The following is a 16,934-nucleotide window of genomic DNA, read 5'->3' as shown; positions in this document are numbered from 1 at the left end:
CCAGAACCCTCCACTCCCCTCCCCTCCATTCCAACCTCTCCCCCAGAGCCTGGCCCCTCTCCCAGCAGAATCTGGTCAGAATCCACGGGCTGCAGAATTCCAAAACAATCGTTGTATCTTTATTGACTTTTTTTTTTCTGAATGCAATGACTGTTTTTTTTACTCTTAAGGAAAATAAACATCTTTTAGAAACAGCTCGATACACACAATCTTCAGTGTGAAGCAATATACTAATAAGAACACTAGTCTTAACATTTACAGTCTTCATATATATTATATATATGTATATGTATACATATATATACACTATATAACGAGGCCGGATATAATACACACGTTCACCGTTTTACAGTCATATGTACAGGAAGTTTCTAGGGCGGCCCCGGGCTGGGGCTGCATCAGGCCTATCGAAGCGTGGACAGAGCTGAGGACACGGACAGACAGGCGGACGAACTGGCGGGCACTGGCCCGGGCGGTGGTGCCTGCTTGGGGAAGGAGGCAGTGCCAGGGCCCCCTTCCCGGTAAGGGCCCCGTGCTGAGGGGCACACGACGCACGGCGGCGACACATGGGAGAAGCGAGCATGTTCCCAACATATATACATTCTATGTGACATATATATAGAGGGGCACACAGGTGTGTACATGGATCTAGCGCTGTCTCCGCTCCCGTGCGAGTGGCGCTGCAGCCCCCGGAAACGGTGGTCGTGCAGAGGGTCGGTCATGCGTCTGCCGGGGGTGCGCTCCCAGGCTGGGCTCCGGGGATGGGGCGGACTGGAAGGGAGACGAGCAGAAGCCAGCGGGGGCCAATCCAGTCCACGCCCGGGGAGCCCGCATCCCCTGAGCACGGGCCCCAGGCCCCAGGCCCTCCGGACTCGCACGAGGGTTTTGGCCAAGGCTGGGAAGGAAGGGTGCACAGCCTCCGGCCCCTCCTGCGCCGGACAGGCTTCGGCTCCCTCCGCCCCCAGCCTCGTTCCAGGACACACGTCCTGGAGAGGAGCCGGCCTCGGCCTCTTCGGACCCCACCCTACTCCCAGGGTGCCCAGCTGCGTGCCACTACCGACCCACGTGGAATGTGTGCCACGTCGTCCTGAAACTTCCAGGGGGAGAAGCGTATCCCCAGGCTAAAGGCCTCCCACCCACGCCGGAGCCTGGGTGTTCCAAGGAGTCTGGCCGCTCCGCGGGTTCCCCCTCTCCAAGCCTGGCCGGGGGATGGGGGCGAGAAGGCCCTGTGCCGTCCGGTTCCGGGAGCAGACGGATCCGGAACCTGTTTTCTTCCCGACCGGGGACCACTAGCTTCCGCCCGAGGAGGCCAGATCCAAGATCCGGGGTCCGGATCAAGGATCGGCTCTGGACCCGCGCCGGAAGCAGCGCAAAGGTCCTGGGGCTGCGCCGGCGGCTCCTCTCCTCGGCGGCGGCGGCGGCGGCGGCGGCGGGCGGGCAGACGGGCGGGCGGGCGGGATCCGGCGGCTCCTCCGGCCGGGGGCTGGATTACAATGGCAGCCTCTGCGGGGAAAAGACGCGCGGCGCATTGCTGACGGCGGGGCACCTGCCGAGCGGTCAACTCCTCCAGTCCCTCCCCTCGGCCCCGACCCCGCCCGCGCCCCCAGAGCGAGGCCCCACCTGCGGCTTTGCCTGTAGGCCGGTCCCCGCGCCCCGCCCCGCCCCGGGCTGGCCCCGCCTCCCGCACGTGCGGGGTGTATAAGTGGCCCGGGCCCGCCCGTACTGGCCCGCCCCCAGCCTAGTCCGCCCGGAGGCGGCGATCCTTCGCTGGGGGCTCTTCTCCAGCCTGGGCCCCTCCAGGGGAGGCTCGCGGTCACCCACCTTATGTTTGGGGCATTTCAAAGAAAAGTTCTCTTCGATGAATATGCAACCTGTGAGCAAGAGAAGTTCGTGCAGTCAGAACGGCGTCTTTTCCGGCCGGCAGGCAGGCCCACAGCCCCGGACGCCCTCAGCTGCAGCTTTTTTTTCAGAGTAAGTCAGCCTCTGCTTGAAATCCGACCCAAACCGAACTCCGTCAGCCCTCCAGCCCCGCTGGCCTATCTGTCCTTTACTCTCCTTTCCCCTCCCTCTGGAACCCCCTTTTGTCGTGGGGAGGCCTCACCACTCTCCCCCTCGCCCTCCCCCGCTGTGCTTTGCTGGGCCACACTGGTCACTCCCTCCTAGTGGTCCGGGCCCAGCCCCTAGATAGGCCTTGACACCCAGGGGGTGCTCAGTGAACGTGTGTTGACCAACTGGGACTGGACCGTGTGGCCACAGGTCTGGATTCCAGCCCCAGCCACTTCTCTGAGCCTTGGTCCTCACATCTGTAAAATGGGCGTCCCGCCCACTGCTCCTGTCTGTCTGCTGTGGGCTTGTTCCCGTGGGGGCCTAGCCGGGCAGGCTGACCTGAGCACTGGGGCAGGGGAGGAGGGGATGGAGGTCCCGGGTCTGAGTGAATCTTAGCAGGTACTGGAGTGCCCATGGCACTGTCCGCCCTGGGGGAGCAGAGAATGGCCGAGCAGGCCCCACTGCCTTGCCTGCTGCCACCTAGGGAGGCCCTGACTTTTCCCCCTGGAGTCCCCTCCCGTCACCCTCTGGACCTCTCCTGGGCTCATCCCCTTCCCTCCCCTGCCTATGGGCCACTGTTCTGAACAAACCCCAGACCCACAAACAACCAAGCCAGTCTTGGCATCACTGGGGGTGGCTCTGCCGCAGCACTGGGATAGTGGCAGCTAGAGGCAGCCCAGGTGGGGAGCAGGGCTGGGTAGCCTCCAGAGCCCGGGTCTCAGACCTGAAAACTGCCATAGGTCTGAGGCGGCTCGTGTTTTCCCCCTCCCTACACTCAAGTAAGCCTGACACCGCTGTCCTGGGTCATACTCAGCAGAGCACTGGCCTGAACCCTGGTCCGCTGCACACACGGGGCCCCCGCCCCGCGGGCCCTACAGTCAAGGGCTTGGGGCCCCGGAAGCAAAGAGTGGGGGGGGGGTACTTCCAGAGGCATCATGCTCAGCCGCCCCCAGCAGCCACTCTGGACGTGGGGAGGGAGGGCCAGTCACCCATCCCCAAGCCCTCTCCTGGTGTCTGCACTTGGGGAGCCAGGACCCAGCTGACAAAGTGGCCCGGGGCCTGGTGCTCGCTATGCTAGCTCCAATGTGGGCTGCCTAACAAAGGGCGCAGGGTCAGTGGGCCTGGGCAGCTCTGGTGCCCCGTGGTCTGGGGGCCTGGCCCAGACCCCTGCAGGGCTCCACGGAGGACCGCACTTCCAGACCCGGGTCGGGCAGGTGCAAGGTATTGACCAGGGGCTGGGTGCCTGCCGGGGGCTCCTGCCTGCCCAGCTCACTCCCTGGGTGCCCCCCGCGCCCCTGTGCTGCCTGGAGCCGGGTCCCCCTTCCCTCTGGCTGCTAGGCTCACTAGTCCTGCCCCCTTCTCTGGCCACTGTACCCGCTCCATGCCCCTCTCCCACACCGCCCCCTCCGGGCTCTGCCAAACCCTCCAACCCTAGGCAGATGCCTCAAGTTCAACCCCAAAGGGAGCTGCACGTGTGGGGATTAACTGCCTCCCCCACCCGGCCCTGCGCAGCCCCTCTGTGAAGGAGAGAGGGGGCTGCCCAGCTGGGCCTGCTGGAGTGCAGAGGCCATGCAGAGCAGAGAGGAGCTGGCCCAGCTGTGGCCCCAGCTCATCTGGGTCCACCAGCCTCAGCTGAGCTGCCGGCTGACTACGGCCACCTGGGTGGGCTCAGCCTGGCGTGCGGCAGGGCCCACCGGCCCCCACACACCCTCCTGAGACGTGCTGGAGGCTGGGCCTGGAAGGTCCGGTGGCTGATACACCAGCGGCACAGCCTGCCCTGCCTCGGGCCTGCTCGCTGGCCTGGGGACGCTGGCCGCCTCCCTCTCCCCCCTCCTCCCAGCATGGCCCTGCTTCCTGAGCTTGCAAAGCCTCTGAGGCGCAGGCTCCATCTGCACCTGCAGCCCCTCTCTCCGGAATGCAGGGCTCCGTCACAGCTCTGCTCAGGCCAGCATCTCATCTGCCCCCTGCGGCCCTACAGAGAGCCCTACTATGTGGGGAGTTCCTCAAAGACATCACTGGAAACAGTTTGTATCGCTCCAAGCCTGGTATGTATGTCCCACCACAAGCCAGCTCCTGCCCACCTCCCTTGACCTCTTGAGGACTGGCTCCAATGTCACCTCCTCCTAGAAGCCCTCCTGGATTCCCTCCCAACTCAGGATGGATCTCTCAGCACACAATCTCTCCTTGTTTGGTCTCCGTAACTTTAGGCAAGGATTACGGTTTTCCTGTCTGTCCCACTGAGACATGAGCCCCCCAGGAGGCTGGGAAGCTGCAACACCGGAGGGGACAGCGCACAGGACGTGGAGCTGGCCAGTGAGTCACCCCCTGGCCGTTCCTGCAGTGCGGTGGCCACGGGTAAGGCAGCCTGTCTGTGAAGGTGCCGCTGGAGACAGTGCGAGGCCTGGTGTGGGGCTGGCAGAGCACAGGCGCGAACCTAATCACTGTGGGAGGAGAGCTGCAGCCCGCAGCACCTGTTCCTGGAGGTCAGGCCCTGGGTCTGGTGAAGTGGCGGAGTCCACATTAAAATCCGGTTCCTACAGCCCTCAGGGCAGGGTGTGGAGCCAGAGCAGCCCCATGTCCTGCTCCAGCGGGTTCCCTCCCTAAGGTGCTAGCACCTCAGCCCTCGCCAAGGAACTGTCACCGCTCAGTCCCGTGTGTGCTCCTGGGGGCGGCTCGGTGCTGGCTGATGCCAGGAACTGGCATTCAGATGGGAAGAGGGGTCCCCGGGCGGTGGGAGCAGGGAGGGTCCTGCCAGGAGATGCCTCTGCCCTGTCGTCGTGCAACAGGGTCACGATAACCTCACCCTCTTCCAGGCTAGCAGGGGGTGGGGGACAGAGATCGTGGGGGCTGGCCCCCAAATCGGACCGGGGCTGCCCTTTCCGGGTCGTGCTTGGGATCTCACTCCCTGCTCCAGACAGCTGCAGAAAGAAGAAATGACTCTAACCTCAGCTTTACAGATGGGGAACCGAGTGCAGAGATATCAGTGGGCTCACCCAGTCCACATCTGAAGCATGCCACCAGGACTGGGGGCTCTGGGCTCTCTGGCCCAGGCCGTCAGTATGCCACCTGCCTGGTGATGGTGGGTCCTCGATAAATGCCCGCGGGTCAAGTGAGCGAGGGAGTGGAGAGAATGGGGCAGGTGCAGGGGAGCCTGGTCCTGACTCCAGGGCCCACCGTCCTGCTTAAACCTTCCACAGCTGTGCCGTGGAGCCAGGGGGAGTCTGTCTTGAACTTCCTCTCCTTCCCTCTCACTCAGTTTTTGTTACTGAACTATCTTTTCTCCTTTTTCTCCAACCCAGTGAACTATTCAGCCTTTTTCCAAGGCCCAGCCCAGTAGCCCCACTCTTGGAGGCCTGAGAACCTCCCCAGCTGTAGGCACCCCTCGGCAACGGCAGCTCACACACAGCTTTCCGCTTTGTAGTTTGTGCTTCTGGGCACTCCTCCAGCAGGTGGCTGGGGACTGATGTGTCTCCTCGTCACCAACATTGCTCAGCACAGGGCTCAGCCGAGAGACACGAGAAGGTAAAGAATTGCTGGGGCAGGAGAAGAGGGAAGCCGACGGGTCAAGTGGGGCCAGTTCGAGGAGCTGTGCCTGCGTCCCCCGACCTTCGGTCCCCTTGGGCTGGCTCTTACCCGCATCACTGGCACACGGGTAATGGTAGGTGTGGATGCATCCTTTGTGGCAGCACCCGATGGTGGCTCCGGCTTCTTGGCAGCTGGAACAAGTCTGGCGAGGAGAGAGGGAAGGCAGGTGAGTCTGCAGCCGAGGGGCCCGGCCCCCACCCCTTCCTCCCAGGGGGCCCTGGAGAGGCAGCTTGGAGGGAGGCTCAGAATGGACGTCCACAGGATTGGTTTTGTGGCAGCCGCCGGCCTGGCACCTTGGGTGGGGGGAGCTCTTGGGGCGGGAAAGCAACCATCTTGTGGCTAAGCCTCGGCCTCCCGTAGGCCCGGGCGAGCCCTGGCTCAGCCACCGTGCACTGCGTGACCTCGGCCAAGCAGCTCAGCCCTTCCCGCCTCTTCCGTATAATGGGGACAGCGCCTGCCTTGTGGGACAGTTGTGAAGATTAAATGAGCAACTCCGTGTGCCTAGTGGACGACAACGCACAGGGCCAGTCACCGCCGGGCTGTGCCCTCGCCTGCCAGCTCCTCCCCACAGCCTCCGGGTGGGCAGCTTTCATGGATGCCACTTCACAGACAGTGAAGCTGAGGTCCCCACTCCAGGCGAAGGTGGTTAAGTATCGTTTGCTACCATTTCCGGGGGCAGAACAAGCACTGGCCCCAGAGTCGGATGCTCTCCTCTCAGGCTGTTCACCCCCTGCCCGGGACCCAGGAGGAGGAAACAGCCGGTGCCTGAACGCGGGGTTCACGTAAACCCTACGCCGGCCGGCACAGCAGCTGGCTCACTCAGCCTCTCAAAAGCCAAAACCGTGGTCTGAGCTTGGGGGCTGCCCCAGGTTGGGCCCAGCTGCCTGCAGGGGGACGTGCCAGGACAGGATGGCGATGCCAGGAAGCCCCTTGGAAGCAAAACCTGAGGCCTGGGGAGGGACAGGCTGGTCCCCAGATCCCACAGACCCCCTGTGCAGCAGGGGAGTGAGGTTGGGGAGGGGGAGGGGAGGGGGAGGGGGCAGGCCCCCACCCCACCCCACCCCACCCGGAGGCTAAGCTACTGCAACCAGTAACTGTAGTTCGTGACACACCAGGCACATGTGGAGGCCGCCTCCTCAGAACACCCCGATGGCATCAGCATCGCTTTATTTTATACAGGTGAGGGATGAGAGCTCAGAAAAGCCGAGTAACTTGCCTGAGGGCACACAGCTCAAGAGGAGCTGGACGGGCTTTGAGCCCAGCAACCCAGCTGGAGCACAGGCTGGCGGTCATGGTGCCTCACTGCTCGGGGTGGGGGGCAGGGGTGGGCTCCTTCCCACGCCGGGGACTGATGGGGACCCCACCCCCAGCAGGTGGGAGGCCAGGGATGAGTCTTCTCACACCCTTCCTGGGCCTAGCCTGAGAAATGCCTGGGAATGCTCCTTCTGGAGCTGCGCTGGGGTGGGGAGCTACAGAATGGGGGCTGGGGGTCGGTCTGGAACATTCATTGCCTCTGGATGGCAGTTTCCTTCTGGTCAAGACTGAGCTTCCTAGGGCTCTGGGGCAAAGGTGTGGTGGGGCAGGAGTGGCCCCCTGACCGGGCCCAAGTGTCCCACCCACAGTGGCCCTTGATGGCTAAACAGTGACAGTGGGCTCCTCTGGTGACGGCCTTCCACCCCGCCTGCACTGAGGCCCCCAAACCCTTGTGACAGGCATTTTAGGTGTGGAGAAACAGAGGTACGAGAGGCCTTGGGCCCTTCTGACCCCAGCACCCACGTTCTGAGCTGTTCCCCCGGGTGGGTGATGGGGTGCCTGGGAGTTTGGGGGGAGAGGTAGCCTCTGGGCAGACTAGGAAACAGGTCCCTGGAGGTGGGCACAGCATGGCTCAGGGCGGGCAGGTGTGTAGGGGCCCCCAGGAAGGGACACAGAGGGAAGAGGGGTGCCCCCGAGGGCCCCCAGGAAGGGACACAGAAGGAAGAGGGGTGCCCCCGAGGGCCTGCGCAGAAGTTCTGTCCCTGCAGAGAGCCAGGGTGCTGATGGGTGTGAAGGCGGGTCCGGCTGTCCCCACAGCCCCGCCCTGCTGACGGGCTTCGGCGCCCCGAGGCTCCCAGAGGACGGTGACTTGCTGGGGTCACAGAACTGGCTCTTGGGGCAGAGCTGGGATTGGAACCGGGGTCCACCTGACTCCAAGGCTGCGCGCTACCACCGAGCTCCGAGGCAGAAAGGGTCTGCGGGGGGAGGGGCCCAAGGAGGTCTGGGCTTGTCAGTGGGCAGGGGGCTGAACCATGACCTGGGAAGCCCCAGACCCCGCCCGTCTTTCCAGGCAGGGTGTCCTCCAGATGCGGGTGCTGCTTTAATGAGCCCCTCTGAGGCTTGCCTGGCTGCTAGCCCCCACCTGGCCCGGGACCACCTCTCTGGCAGGGTGGCTGGTGAGCACCCCTGTTCTGACCTTCCCAGGGATGCTCCCAGGGTGGGAGGCCGCTGGACCATTTTGGGAGGATGGCACAGCGGGCAGAGATGGGGCGACCGGGCCAAGCTCCAGCTCCGTTATGTAACAGCCGCATGATGCCAGGAAACCACAAGGCCACTCGGACCCCCGGCTTCCTCCCCAGGCCAATAGGAGGTTGGTGCGGTGAGGTGAGACCAAAGTGCCCGGAACAGGTGACCTGGGGAAGAGGGGGTTGCCCCCTGTGCTCGGACAAGGTGCAGTAGCAGTGCAGCCCGGCGGGGCGGAGCAGGCCAGGGACACTTTCGGGAGGCCGCGGGTGGCTGCCAGTTGGCCTGGTGATCTGAGCGCTTGGTATTATCTTTTAATGGCGGGAGACACCTGAACCTCCTTCAGGGCCGCTGGGAAGGAGGCAGTGACGAGGGAGGGAAGCAGACACACCGGAGGGAGGGAGGGAGGGGAGGAGACGGGAGGCAGGAAGGGTGAGGGCTCTGGGCCTTGGGGCTGCTGTCAGGCTGGAGGACCCCACATGGAGAGGGTCAGGCACGGGAAACAGGGAGGTGCGGGCAGCCCAGTAGCGCACCCCGCCCCCCGCCCAGCACAGGGCTGCTCCGCATGGCTGGTGGGGGGAGTACCCAGAGGGAACAGGTGGGCAGGTGGGGTGGGCACAGGGCATGGGGCCCCAAGGGCTGGGGAGGGGGGCAGGAGCACGGGCCGCAGGAGAGAGTGCGGAGTCCCGCCCCATCCCCGGGCAGCAGGGAGTGAGGGGATCGGGGGTCCCCTCGGTGATCGGAGTAACGGTCACACTGCTGAAACAACATGCTAGTGTCATCTGGCTGGCTGCCACTGTCACTGGCCCCAGGAGATGGTCACGGAGCATGTGGACGGGCCAGGTATGGCTGTAATAGCTTTATGGGTGTGAACTCACATAATCCTCAGGGCCCCTCCACAGGGGACTGTCATGCCCACTTTAGAGATAAGGAAACGGAGGCACAGAGAGGTTAGGTTATCTTCTTGGAGACACACAGCAAGGGGCAGCGCTGGGACCTAAACCAAGCCCTCGGCGGCTGCAGTTCCTCAGGGGACGTTTTAGGGCCTCGCAGGAAAGGTAAGGGCTCACGACCCAGCCCCCTGTTGCTGGAGAGGCTCTTCCCCCGCAGGCCCCGCTGCCCCCTGACATGCAGCTCTGGGGCCTGAGCATCTCAGCTGATTAGGTGAGCAGGGGTGCTGGGGGGCTTGGGTGGGGGCGTGCTGCAGCCGGAAGGGGCCGAGTGCGTGTGTGGTGGGTACAGGGCTGAGCAGGCAGTAAGGGGCCACAGTGGGAGGTCTGGAGCAGGGGTGGGCGGGTGTGTCCTGCCTCAGCCTGGAGTGTGCCTCCACACTCCGGCTAAGCTCCCCACGTATTCATTTGTGGTTGTGGTATGTTTGGGCCAGGCTCTAGTATTAGAGAGATGGCCTGCCTACAGAACCCGAGGTCCCCACCCGGCTGGGCTGGCCTCTTACCATGTCCACGGCCACCTTCATGGCCTCCTGCAGCCCAAAGAGCTTCCCGGCCACCAGGTAGACCCCGCCCGTCCACACGGCACAGGCCTCGTGCACCCAGTGCTCCTGCGTGTCCCCGCCAGGCTCTGCCGGCGGCTCCTTGCTGCACTCGTGCTTGCGGCTCCTGTCAGCTGGGGCTGTCTCTTCACCACCTTCCCCCCGACCGTCACAGCAGTAGCAACTCTGCAGCCGCCGGGACAGGCCCCGAGCGCTGGTGCGCAGGGAGCCCTGCTTGGCCGGATCGGCTGGGCCGTCAGGCCTGGGGGGCTTCCCGGTGGTGGTGGTGGTGGCGGTGGTGGTAGCTGGGCACTCGAGGCCTTTGAGTGTCCTCTCAAGAGGCAGCGAGGCCTCCTCGCAGGCGCCCTCTGGCCGCACCTTCTCCTTGAGTTTTGGCTTCTTTTTGGGGAGGCAGTGTCCAGGGTAGTAGGGCCCACAGAGGTCCCCGAGGTCCTTGAAGTTGGCCGGGTTTTGGCAGAGGCAGCAAACAAGGCAAGAGGTACTCAGGGCCTTGGAGACCACGGGCCCCAGATGCATGGTGGAGGAGAGGGGCAGGGAGGGCCGAGGCTGCAGGGTGGAGCCTCCAGGGAGCGTGGCTAGGGAGGCCCCGGCCGCGTCCAAGGGGAAGGAGCAGGAGGAGGAAGAGGAGGAGGAAGGCTTCCTGTGGGGCTTGGGTTCCTCTCCGGGGGAGTTGACAACAGTGCATACAGTGGTGAACGCGTCCCGCTTCTCCACCCGCACAAAGGGCGAGAAGGCGGGGGTGCGGCTGTCTGCGCGCAGCCGCTTGCAGGAGGAAATGTATTTGAGGCGGATTTCAGGCTCTGCGGGATCCAGGGGCAGCACCTGCTGCTGCCGCCGCCGCTTGGCACGCCCCTTACAGGGTGAGGTGGTGGCGTTCTTGGCCCGGCCCCGCGTCAGGCGCTTCCGCTTGGAATAGCTGTTATAGTTGGTGTGGCCAGGCTGCTTCTGTGCCCTCACCTGGGGCTGGCAGGGCCGGCACTCAGGGGGCTGGGAGGCCAGCCCCAGCTCCTCCGTCTTTGGCTTCTTGCCTCCTCCGCCAGAGCTGTCCTCGCTGCCCCCCTGCGTGCTGCTGGCCGTCAGGAGCAGAGCTGGGCCGAGATGAGGCCTCTTCTCCAGGGAGCCTTTGGGGAGTCCGAGGGCTCCAGCCCTGCCTTTCCGGCTTCTCTTCTTAGGTGCCAGGGCAGTGCCCCCGGGCAGTAGGGCCTCTGGGGACGTGAAGGCCTCAGTTTTGAAACCGTCAGTCGAGGACAGTTTCTTACTGTTCACGAGTTTGCCTTTTAAGGATCTGTTGGTCGGATTTCTGCATAACGGATCGGCCCCCAAAGCTGCTGGGAACTTCTGCCCAGTGCTCACATTTAGGAGACCTTCTTCTGCCCCCAGCGGGCTGCCCCCTGTGCTCTTGAGCCCACGGTCCTTCTCGGGGAGGGATGGGCTCAGAGGATTCCCGGGAGGGGCCCCTGGCGCTCTGCACGCGAACTTTTTCAGGCTGGGCGAGGTGATCTTCTGCACGATGGCCTCCAGCTTCAGGCCCCGGCCTTTCCGGGGGGGCAGCACCTTGGTTTTCATGGCCCCCTGGACGGATGCCCGTGAGGCTAGCTTCAGGCTGGCGTCAGGGGTCTCCGGGGGCGGCGGCTTTGCCGTCGGCTCACTGTTGCCCTTGGCGGGCTTGGCCTTCTTGGGAGACATCATCCTCTTGAAGAGGGTGGGAGAGCCCTCGGCCCCCTCCTCCTTCGTGTCCCCGCTGCCGCTGCGTAAGACCAGGTTGCGCTTCTTGGTGGGGACAGGTGCCAGGAAGGCCGATTTCCTCTTGAGGGCGTGGAGGGGCCGATCGGAGAGCTTGCCACCTGCGCCAGGCTTGGGGACCCTTGCTCGTTGGCCCGCCCGGCCCTCCTTCTGGGGGCTACTGGCGACCTTGAACGTGGTGGGCAGGTGGTTGTTGGCGAGCAGCTTCTTGGCGGCGCGGCAGGTGGGGAGCCGGCTCTCTGAGGCGCGCCGCCGCTTGCAGTGGAAGGCCTCCTGGGTCCTGGTGCGGGACCGGAGTATCATCGAGCGCTGGTCTTTGCCTGGTGCGTCCGGTGAGTCTGTTTCCTTGGTCTTGGAGCCCATGGGGCTGCTGTCGGAGGCCACAGGCAGGGCGGCCGGGTTGCTGGGGCTGGATGCGGCCTTGGGGGAGGGCTTCCCCACCCGCTTGCCCGACTTGAAGGCAGCTCGCTGCTTGCCCCCCAGCTTGTCTGGGGGGGCAGGGGTGGTGGGCAGGCCCGGGGGTCCGGGCGTGCGGGGCTCACTCAGGGCCGTGAAGGAGCGGGTGCACATCCTGGGGAGCCCTTCCGAGGTCCCCCGGCCTGGGGCCCCCGCCCCTTCCATCTGTCCCTGGGGGGGCCCCGTGCACGATTCAGGGAGCAGCAGGTCTTTGGGCAGTGCCGGGGCCCTGCACGGGGAGTCCTCGGCCTCGGGCAGCCCCCGGTGCACCCGCCGGCTCCGTAAGCTTTTGCCGCGAGGCACAGGCTCCTTTTTGGCGATGGGCGCCTCGGGCACAGCGGGCTTGTTCGGCTTCTGGGTCAGGGAGGCTTCCGGGGCCAGGGCAGTGGAATCCCCCGGAGCCAGCGCCCCCTCGGGCCCCTCTTCCCCTGGCTTCATGTGGGAGAGGGAGGACTCGAACCAGCTCTGGACCTTGGACTCGGTGCCCACGGTGGGGCCCAGCAAGATAACGGACTCGCCAGAGAGAGTGCACGGGGAGCCCCAGCCGGCCTTGGAGTCCAGCACTTCCTCCACCTCCTCCTTGCCACACAGCAGCGGGGCCTTGGGCGACAGTGGGTCCTGCATGCCCGGCCTCTGCTCGGGGCTGCCCAGGAGCTCGCACAGAGACGAGTACTCCTCCGCCTCCAAGTCCCCCTTCCTGCCGGCGGGCGGCAGCAGCGGGAGGTCCCCGAAGTCGGCGGCGGAGCAGCAGTGCCGGCTGTCCTCCAGCCAGCGGTCGGCCTTGCCCACCTCGGGACACTGCAGCAGCCCGCCCGCCTCCTCTTTGACCCCGCCCCCCTCCTCCTGCTGGGAGTCCCGGGGCACCACAGCCTTCTCCCCCGAGGGCTGCTCCTCCTGGAAGCCCAGGCAGGCCGAAGCCTCGCGGGCGTCCTCCTGGCCGACGCTGTCGGCGGCCTTCCCGCCCTGCTCCAGACCCTTGGCAAGCTCGCCGGGGTGCAGCCCCCATCGGGGACAGGCGTCCCCCAGGTTCTCCTCGGGCCAGGCGAAGGGGTTGGCGCCGTCCGCTGAGCTGGCGGTGGTCGTGTCTGGGAAGCAGTCGAAAGCCGCCGTGGCGGGGTCCGAGGCGGCGGCCCCCAGGGTGGGCTTGGCACCAAAGGAGAGGGGACCAGTTGTCTTCTTGGGGTCAGGGGTGGCGAAGCCCACGGAAGGATCTTCGAACAGCCCCGGGCCGAAGTCCTTGGTGCCGCCGCCCTTTTCCAGCTGCAGGGCCTCGGGCAGGGCCTCCTGTTCCCCCGGCCGCGGCCACGCACCCTTGGCCACGGGGTCCAAGCAGGCGCTGTGGTTCTCCAGCGAGAAGGGTGGCTTGCCGGTGTCCTTGGCTAGGCTGGGCGCCTCGGCCCAGACCTTGTCGGCCTTCTCGCTGATGGCCTCCTGCAGCCCCAGGATCTCGGAGGCCAGGTCCTCCTGTGCCAGGGCGCTGAGCAGCAGGCGCGGGCAGTCCCGCTCGCCGGCCACGAGCTTGGAGAAGCTGTCGAGCGGCAGGCTGCCGTGCAGGCTCTGGAAGGAGTCGTCGGACTTGGTAGACATGTCGTCGGGTGAAGTCACGGAGCAGGTGGACACGGACTCGGGCTTGGCCTTGGAGCTGCCGTGGACCCTGGCGGGGCTGCCGCGGGCCTGGCTGCAGTAGAGGAAGCTGCGCTCCAGCGGGTCCTCGGAGCCGCTCAGGTAGTCAGCCTCGGGCGGCTCGGCGTGCGTGGACTGTGGTGTGCTGCTCAGCGGCTCCGACAGCGGTGTGCCTGCAGGCTCGGCTGAGTAGCCACTGCCCTCGGGGCTGCAGTGCTGGCTCTTGTGCTGCTCCGGGGTCCGGGCCGCCAGGCTCTTGAGGCCTTTCTTCTGGGGCATGGCCGCCTTGGAGAGCAGCAGCTGCTGCACGGTGTTGGAGATGTTCTCCACCTGCGAGGTCAGCGCCGTGAGGCTGTGCAGGCTGAGGTCTGACAGCAGGCTCTCGGGAAGCTTGTCCTTCTGCAGGGACTTGCAGTTGGCGGCCTGGGCATCCACGGAGCCAGCAGCGTCCGTCGGGGAGGGGTTGAGCAGGGGCATGAAGTGGCTGTGGTCTGCGAGACCGGCGGGGAAGGCTCCAGGGCCCAGCGGCTGCTGGTTGTAGGGAAAGTTCTCCAGGCTGGGCATCAGCGGCGATGGGGTGGAGCTGTAGGAAGGGGAGCGGCCCACAGAGCGAGCAGGCGAGTGGCTGGAGCTGGGGCTGAAGGTCTGGTAGTACTGCTCTGGGGTCCTGACGGCCGCGTCCGGCTGGCAGTAGCCTGGGCCTTGCTGCCCGTAGTGTTGGTACTTGGTGAGGTTTTGGTAGTGGAGGGTTTCCTGGGCGTGGTGGCGGCTCTGGAGGGCTTGCTGCTGCTGCTGCTGCTGCTGCTGCTGCTTCTGTGGCTCGTAGCTGAGGCGCCCAGGCTGGTAGGCGTGAAGGCTCGGGACCCGCTGGCCTGGGGCCAGGCCGGTGTTGGCGGTCAGCGGCCTGTCGTGGGGCTGGGTGGACGGGGCTGTGCAGCTCTTGTAGGAGTGGGCCCCCTGCCCGCCGCCCTGGCCGGTGGAGGAGTAGGTGGAGGAGACGGGGAAGGACTGGGACTGCTGCGGGAAGTGGCTGCCCGGGGGGAAGGGCAGGGGCGAGGCAAGGTCGTTCTGGGGTTTCTGCCTTTGGAGCTTGGGGTATGCCAGGGGCTGCGGGGGTTGCGGCAGCTGCTGCTGGACGTGGAGGGTGTGAGTCCGAAAGGGCAGCTGGGCGCCCTGCTCTGGGTACTGCCGGCCGGGGGGCGCTGCTGTCTTTTTCATCAGGTTCTCGTCATATTTGCCCACCGCCCCTGGCAGGGGCTGCGGCTGCGGGGGTGGTGGCTGCGGTGCCCCCCAGGCCTGCAGGCCCTCCTCCCCCGAGTAGCGGCCGGGGTAGGGACTGCCGTCCTGGACGGCGGCGTAGCCTGCGAAGGACGGCCTCCCCTGCGGGGCCTGCGGAGAGGACAGGCCTTTGCTGGCGCGCGCCGCCGAGGCGGGCGTGCCAGCGCCGCCCTCGTAGCTGGGGAAGGGCTGCGGGCCGTAATAGTCCTTGGTCAGCAGACGCTGCCGGTCGCAGCTCAGCCCAGCCTGACTGGGCTGCCGGTAATTCTCCAGGCGAGATGTCTCCTGTGAGGTCTGCTGGTAGGTCTGTTGTTTGCCATGGAAACCACACCTTTCTCGAAAAGACTGCATGACTCGGGCTGGTTATCTGTGAAAAGAGAAAGGGCGAGAGGGAGGGTGGGGAGGGGCAGAGGGAGAGCGATTCAGACGAGCCATTTCCTCTCCCTCGGAGAGCCAGCCCCCCCTCCGGGCCCTGCCCTCTCCCGCAGCCTCCCCACCAGCTGTGCACATATTGACAACTTCTGTGTCAGGGACGTGTGCTCTGTAATTCCCGCTCCGACAGGGATGGGTACAGGGAGGCCACCGAGGAGGGAGGTGCGACCCGGCTGCCCAGCGCCAGGTCACTGGGGAGCTGCCCCCTCCCCCGGCCGGCTCCCCCCTCCCTCCCCCACAGCCCTTCCCTGCCATTTCAGAATCATTTAGCAGGGCAATTCCCGCTCCCCTGTCCCCTGGGGCTGCTGGATCCGGTAAGCTAGCCCCAGTGCAGCAGTGTTCAGGCGTGACCCAGCTTGCGGGGGGCTGGGGACAGCTTGCTCCTGCCCCAGAAGCCACTCACCGAGGCCTGGCACGCGCACACGCACACACACACACCTCCTCCATCACTGCCATGCCATCTGGAATCTGTCTGTTCCTTCCAGCAGACGCTGATTAGGGGCTGCCGAGCCACTGTAGGCATAAAATGTCCCCTCCTCGACTCCCAGGATCGCAGGATGGCGGCACCTGCCTCCTATTTTTGATACCGTAGGTACATAAACAGATTACGTGGCCCAGAGAGAGGCAGCACATGCTGACGGGGGACAGGGCTGCGGTCCCTGCACGTGAGAGGCAGCCCTGGGCCTCCTGGGTGGGCGGGGCCTGCACGGGGTCAGGGCCAGGCCGAGAGCCCATCTGTTTATGATTTTAGGGGCCGGCGTGCACAGGGTCCGAACTGCCCCAAAGCAGGATCGGGGGTCAGGAAATGACCCTGGAGTGGGGGTGGGGGGGCCTTCAGGGCAGAACAACTGGATTCATATAACAGGCTGGCTGCAGCATCCAGGCTAATGGTCCCTCTGCCCGCCACCCCGACCCAAGACCCTCGGAGAAGGGAGGAAGAAGCAAGGATGCCCCAGGCTCAGGAGTCCTCATGGTGAGGGCTGGCGGCAGCCTGCGTCCCCAGGCACGGGGTTTACACACACAACGCTCGCCTGCACAGCCCAGGCTCCCAGGAGGGCACAGGGGACCTAGCAGTGCCCGTTCCCAACCCCAAAGGGGAACGGGTGGCTCACCATGGGCTATGAGCCTCCAGGGCTCTGGGGGGGCACAGAGAACGGGGGGGCAGGCACACATGGAGGGAGAGAGGGGCTCCCCCAAGAAGTAGCTAACCCCTTCTTCACCCAGATCCCACCTCTATGTCCTCCTCATGCGGTGGCTGGGGGGTGGGGCGGGGTGCTGACCAGGGAGGGGTCAAGCCTGGGGCAGCCGGGTGACCCCAGGAGTCCTGTCAGCACAGCCCAGGCCAACCTCCCTGCCCTTGGCACTCAGCTGCCTTGGCACTCAGCTACTCAGGGACTGAAGCCCACAACCCTGGAGAGGGCTCGGCCCCTGCCCACAGGACAGGTCACAGCCCCGTGCCATGGGCTCTCCCTGGCTCATCACAGGCACCCCGACATGGAGGAGACCCCCCTTCTGACCCAGTTTAGTCCATCCTGGCAGCTAGAATCAAACACGACAGGAGGTGCCTGCTGTGACCCAGCCTTGGTTCCGGGGCGGCTCCTCGCCAGGTGGGCAGCCCTGCACCTCCCCCACGGGGCCCCGGGAGGGACGTGCCTCGGGGGGGGGGGGCTCCTTCTGCCCTTGGGCAGCGCACACGGGCACCCCCTCTGGCCCAGGCCTGAGCTGGCAGGTGGAGGCCTCTGCTCAGGGTGTCCCCTGCGGTCCC

General features: G+C 65.5%; 1 protein-coding gene across 1 annotated transcript; it reads right to left on the bottom strand.

The window, feature by feature from the left end:
• Positions 1 to 1,557: 1,557 nt before the first annotated feature.
• RAI1 (retinoic acid induced 1) lies at positions 1,558 to 15,100 on the bottom strand (the record flags this gene model as incomplete). The annotated part of the gene is made up of 3 exons (XM_079725546.1): positions 9,581 to 15,100; positions 5,680 to 5,773; positions 1,558 to 1,871 (listed from the first exon to the last, which is right to left on the bottom strand). The coding sequence occupies exons 1-3, from the start codon at positions 15,086 to 15,088 to the stop codon at positions 1,558 to 1,560; spliced, it is 5,916 nt and encodes a 1,971-aa protein (XP_079581672.1). The 5' UTR covers positions 15,089 to 15,100.
• Between the last annotated feature and the right edge of the window lie 1,834 nt (positions 15,101 to 16,934).

This window comes from Hyperoodon ampullatus (genome assembly GCF_949752795.1).
Source record: "Hyperoodon ampullatus genome assembly, chromosome: 19".
Classification (NCBI taxonomy): domain Eukaryota; kingdom Metazoa; phylum Chordata; class Mammalia; order Artiodactyla; family Ziphiidae; genus Hyperoodon; species Hyperoodon ampullatus.
This window is presented reverse-complemented; position numbering and strand designations above follow the sequence as displayed.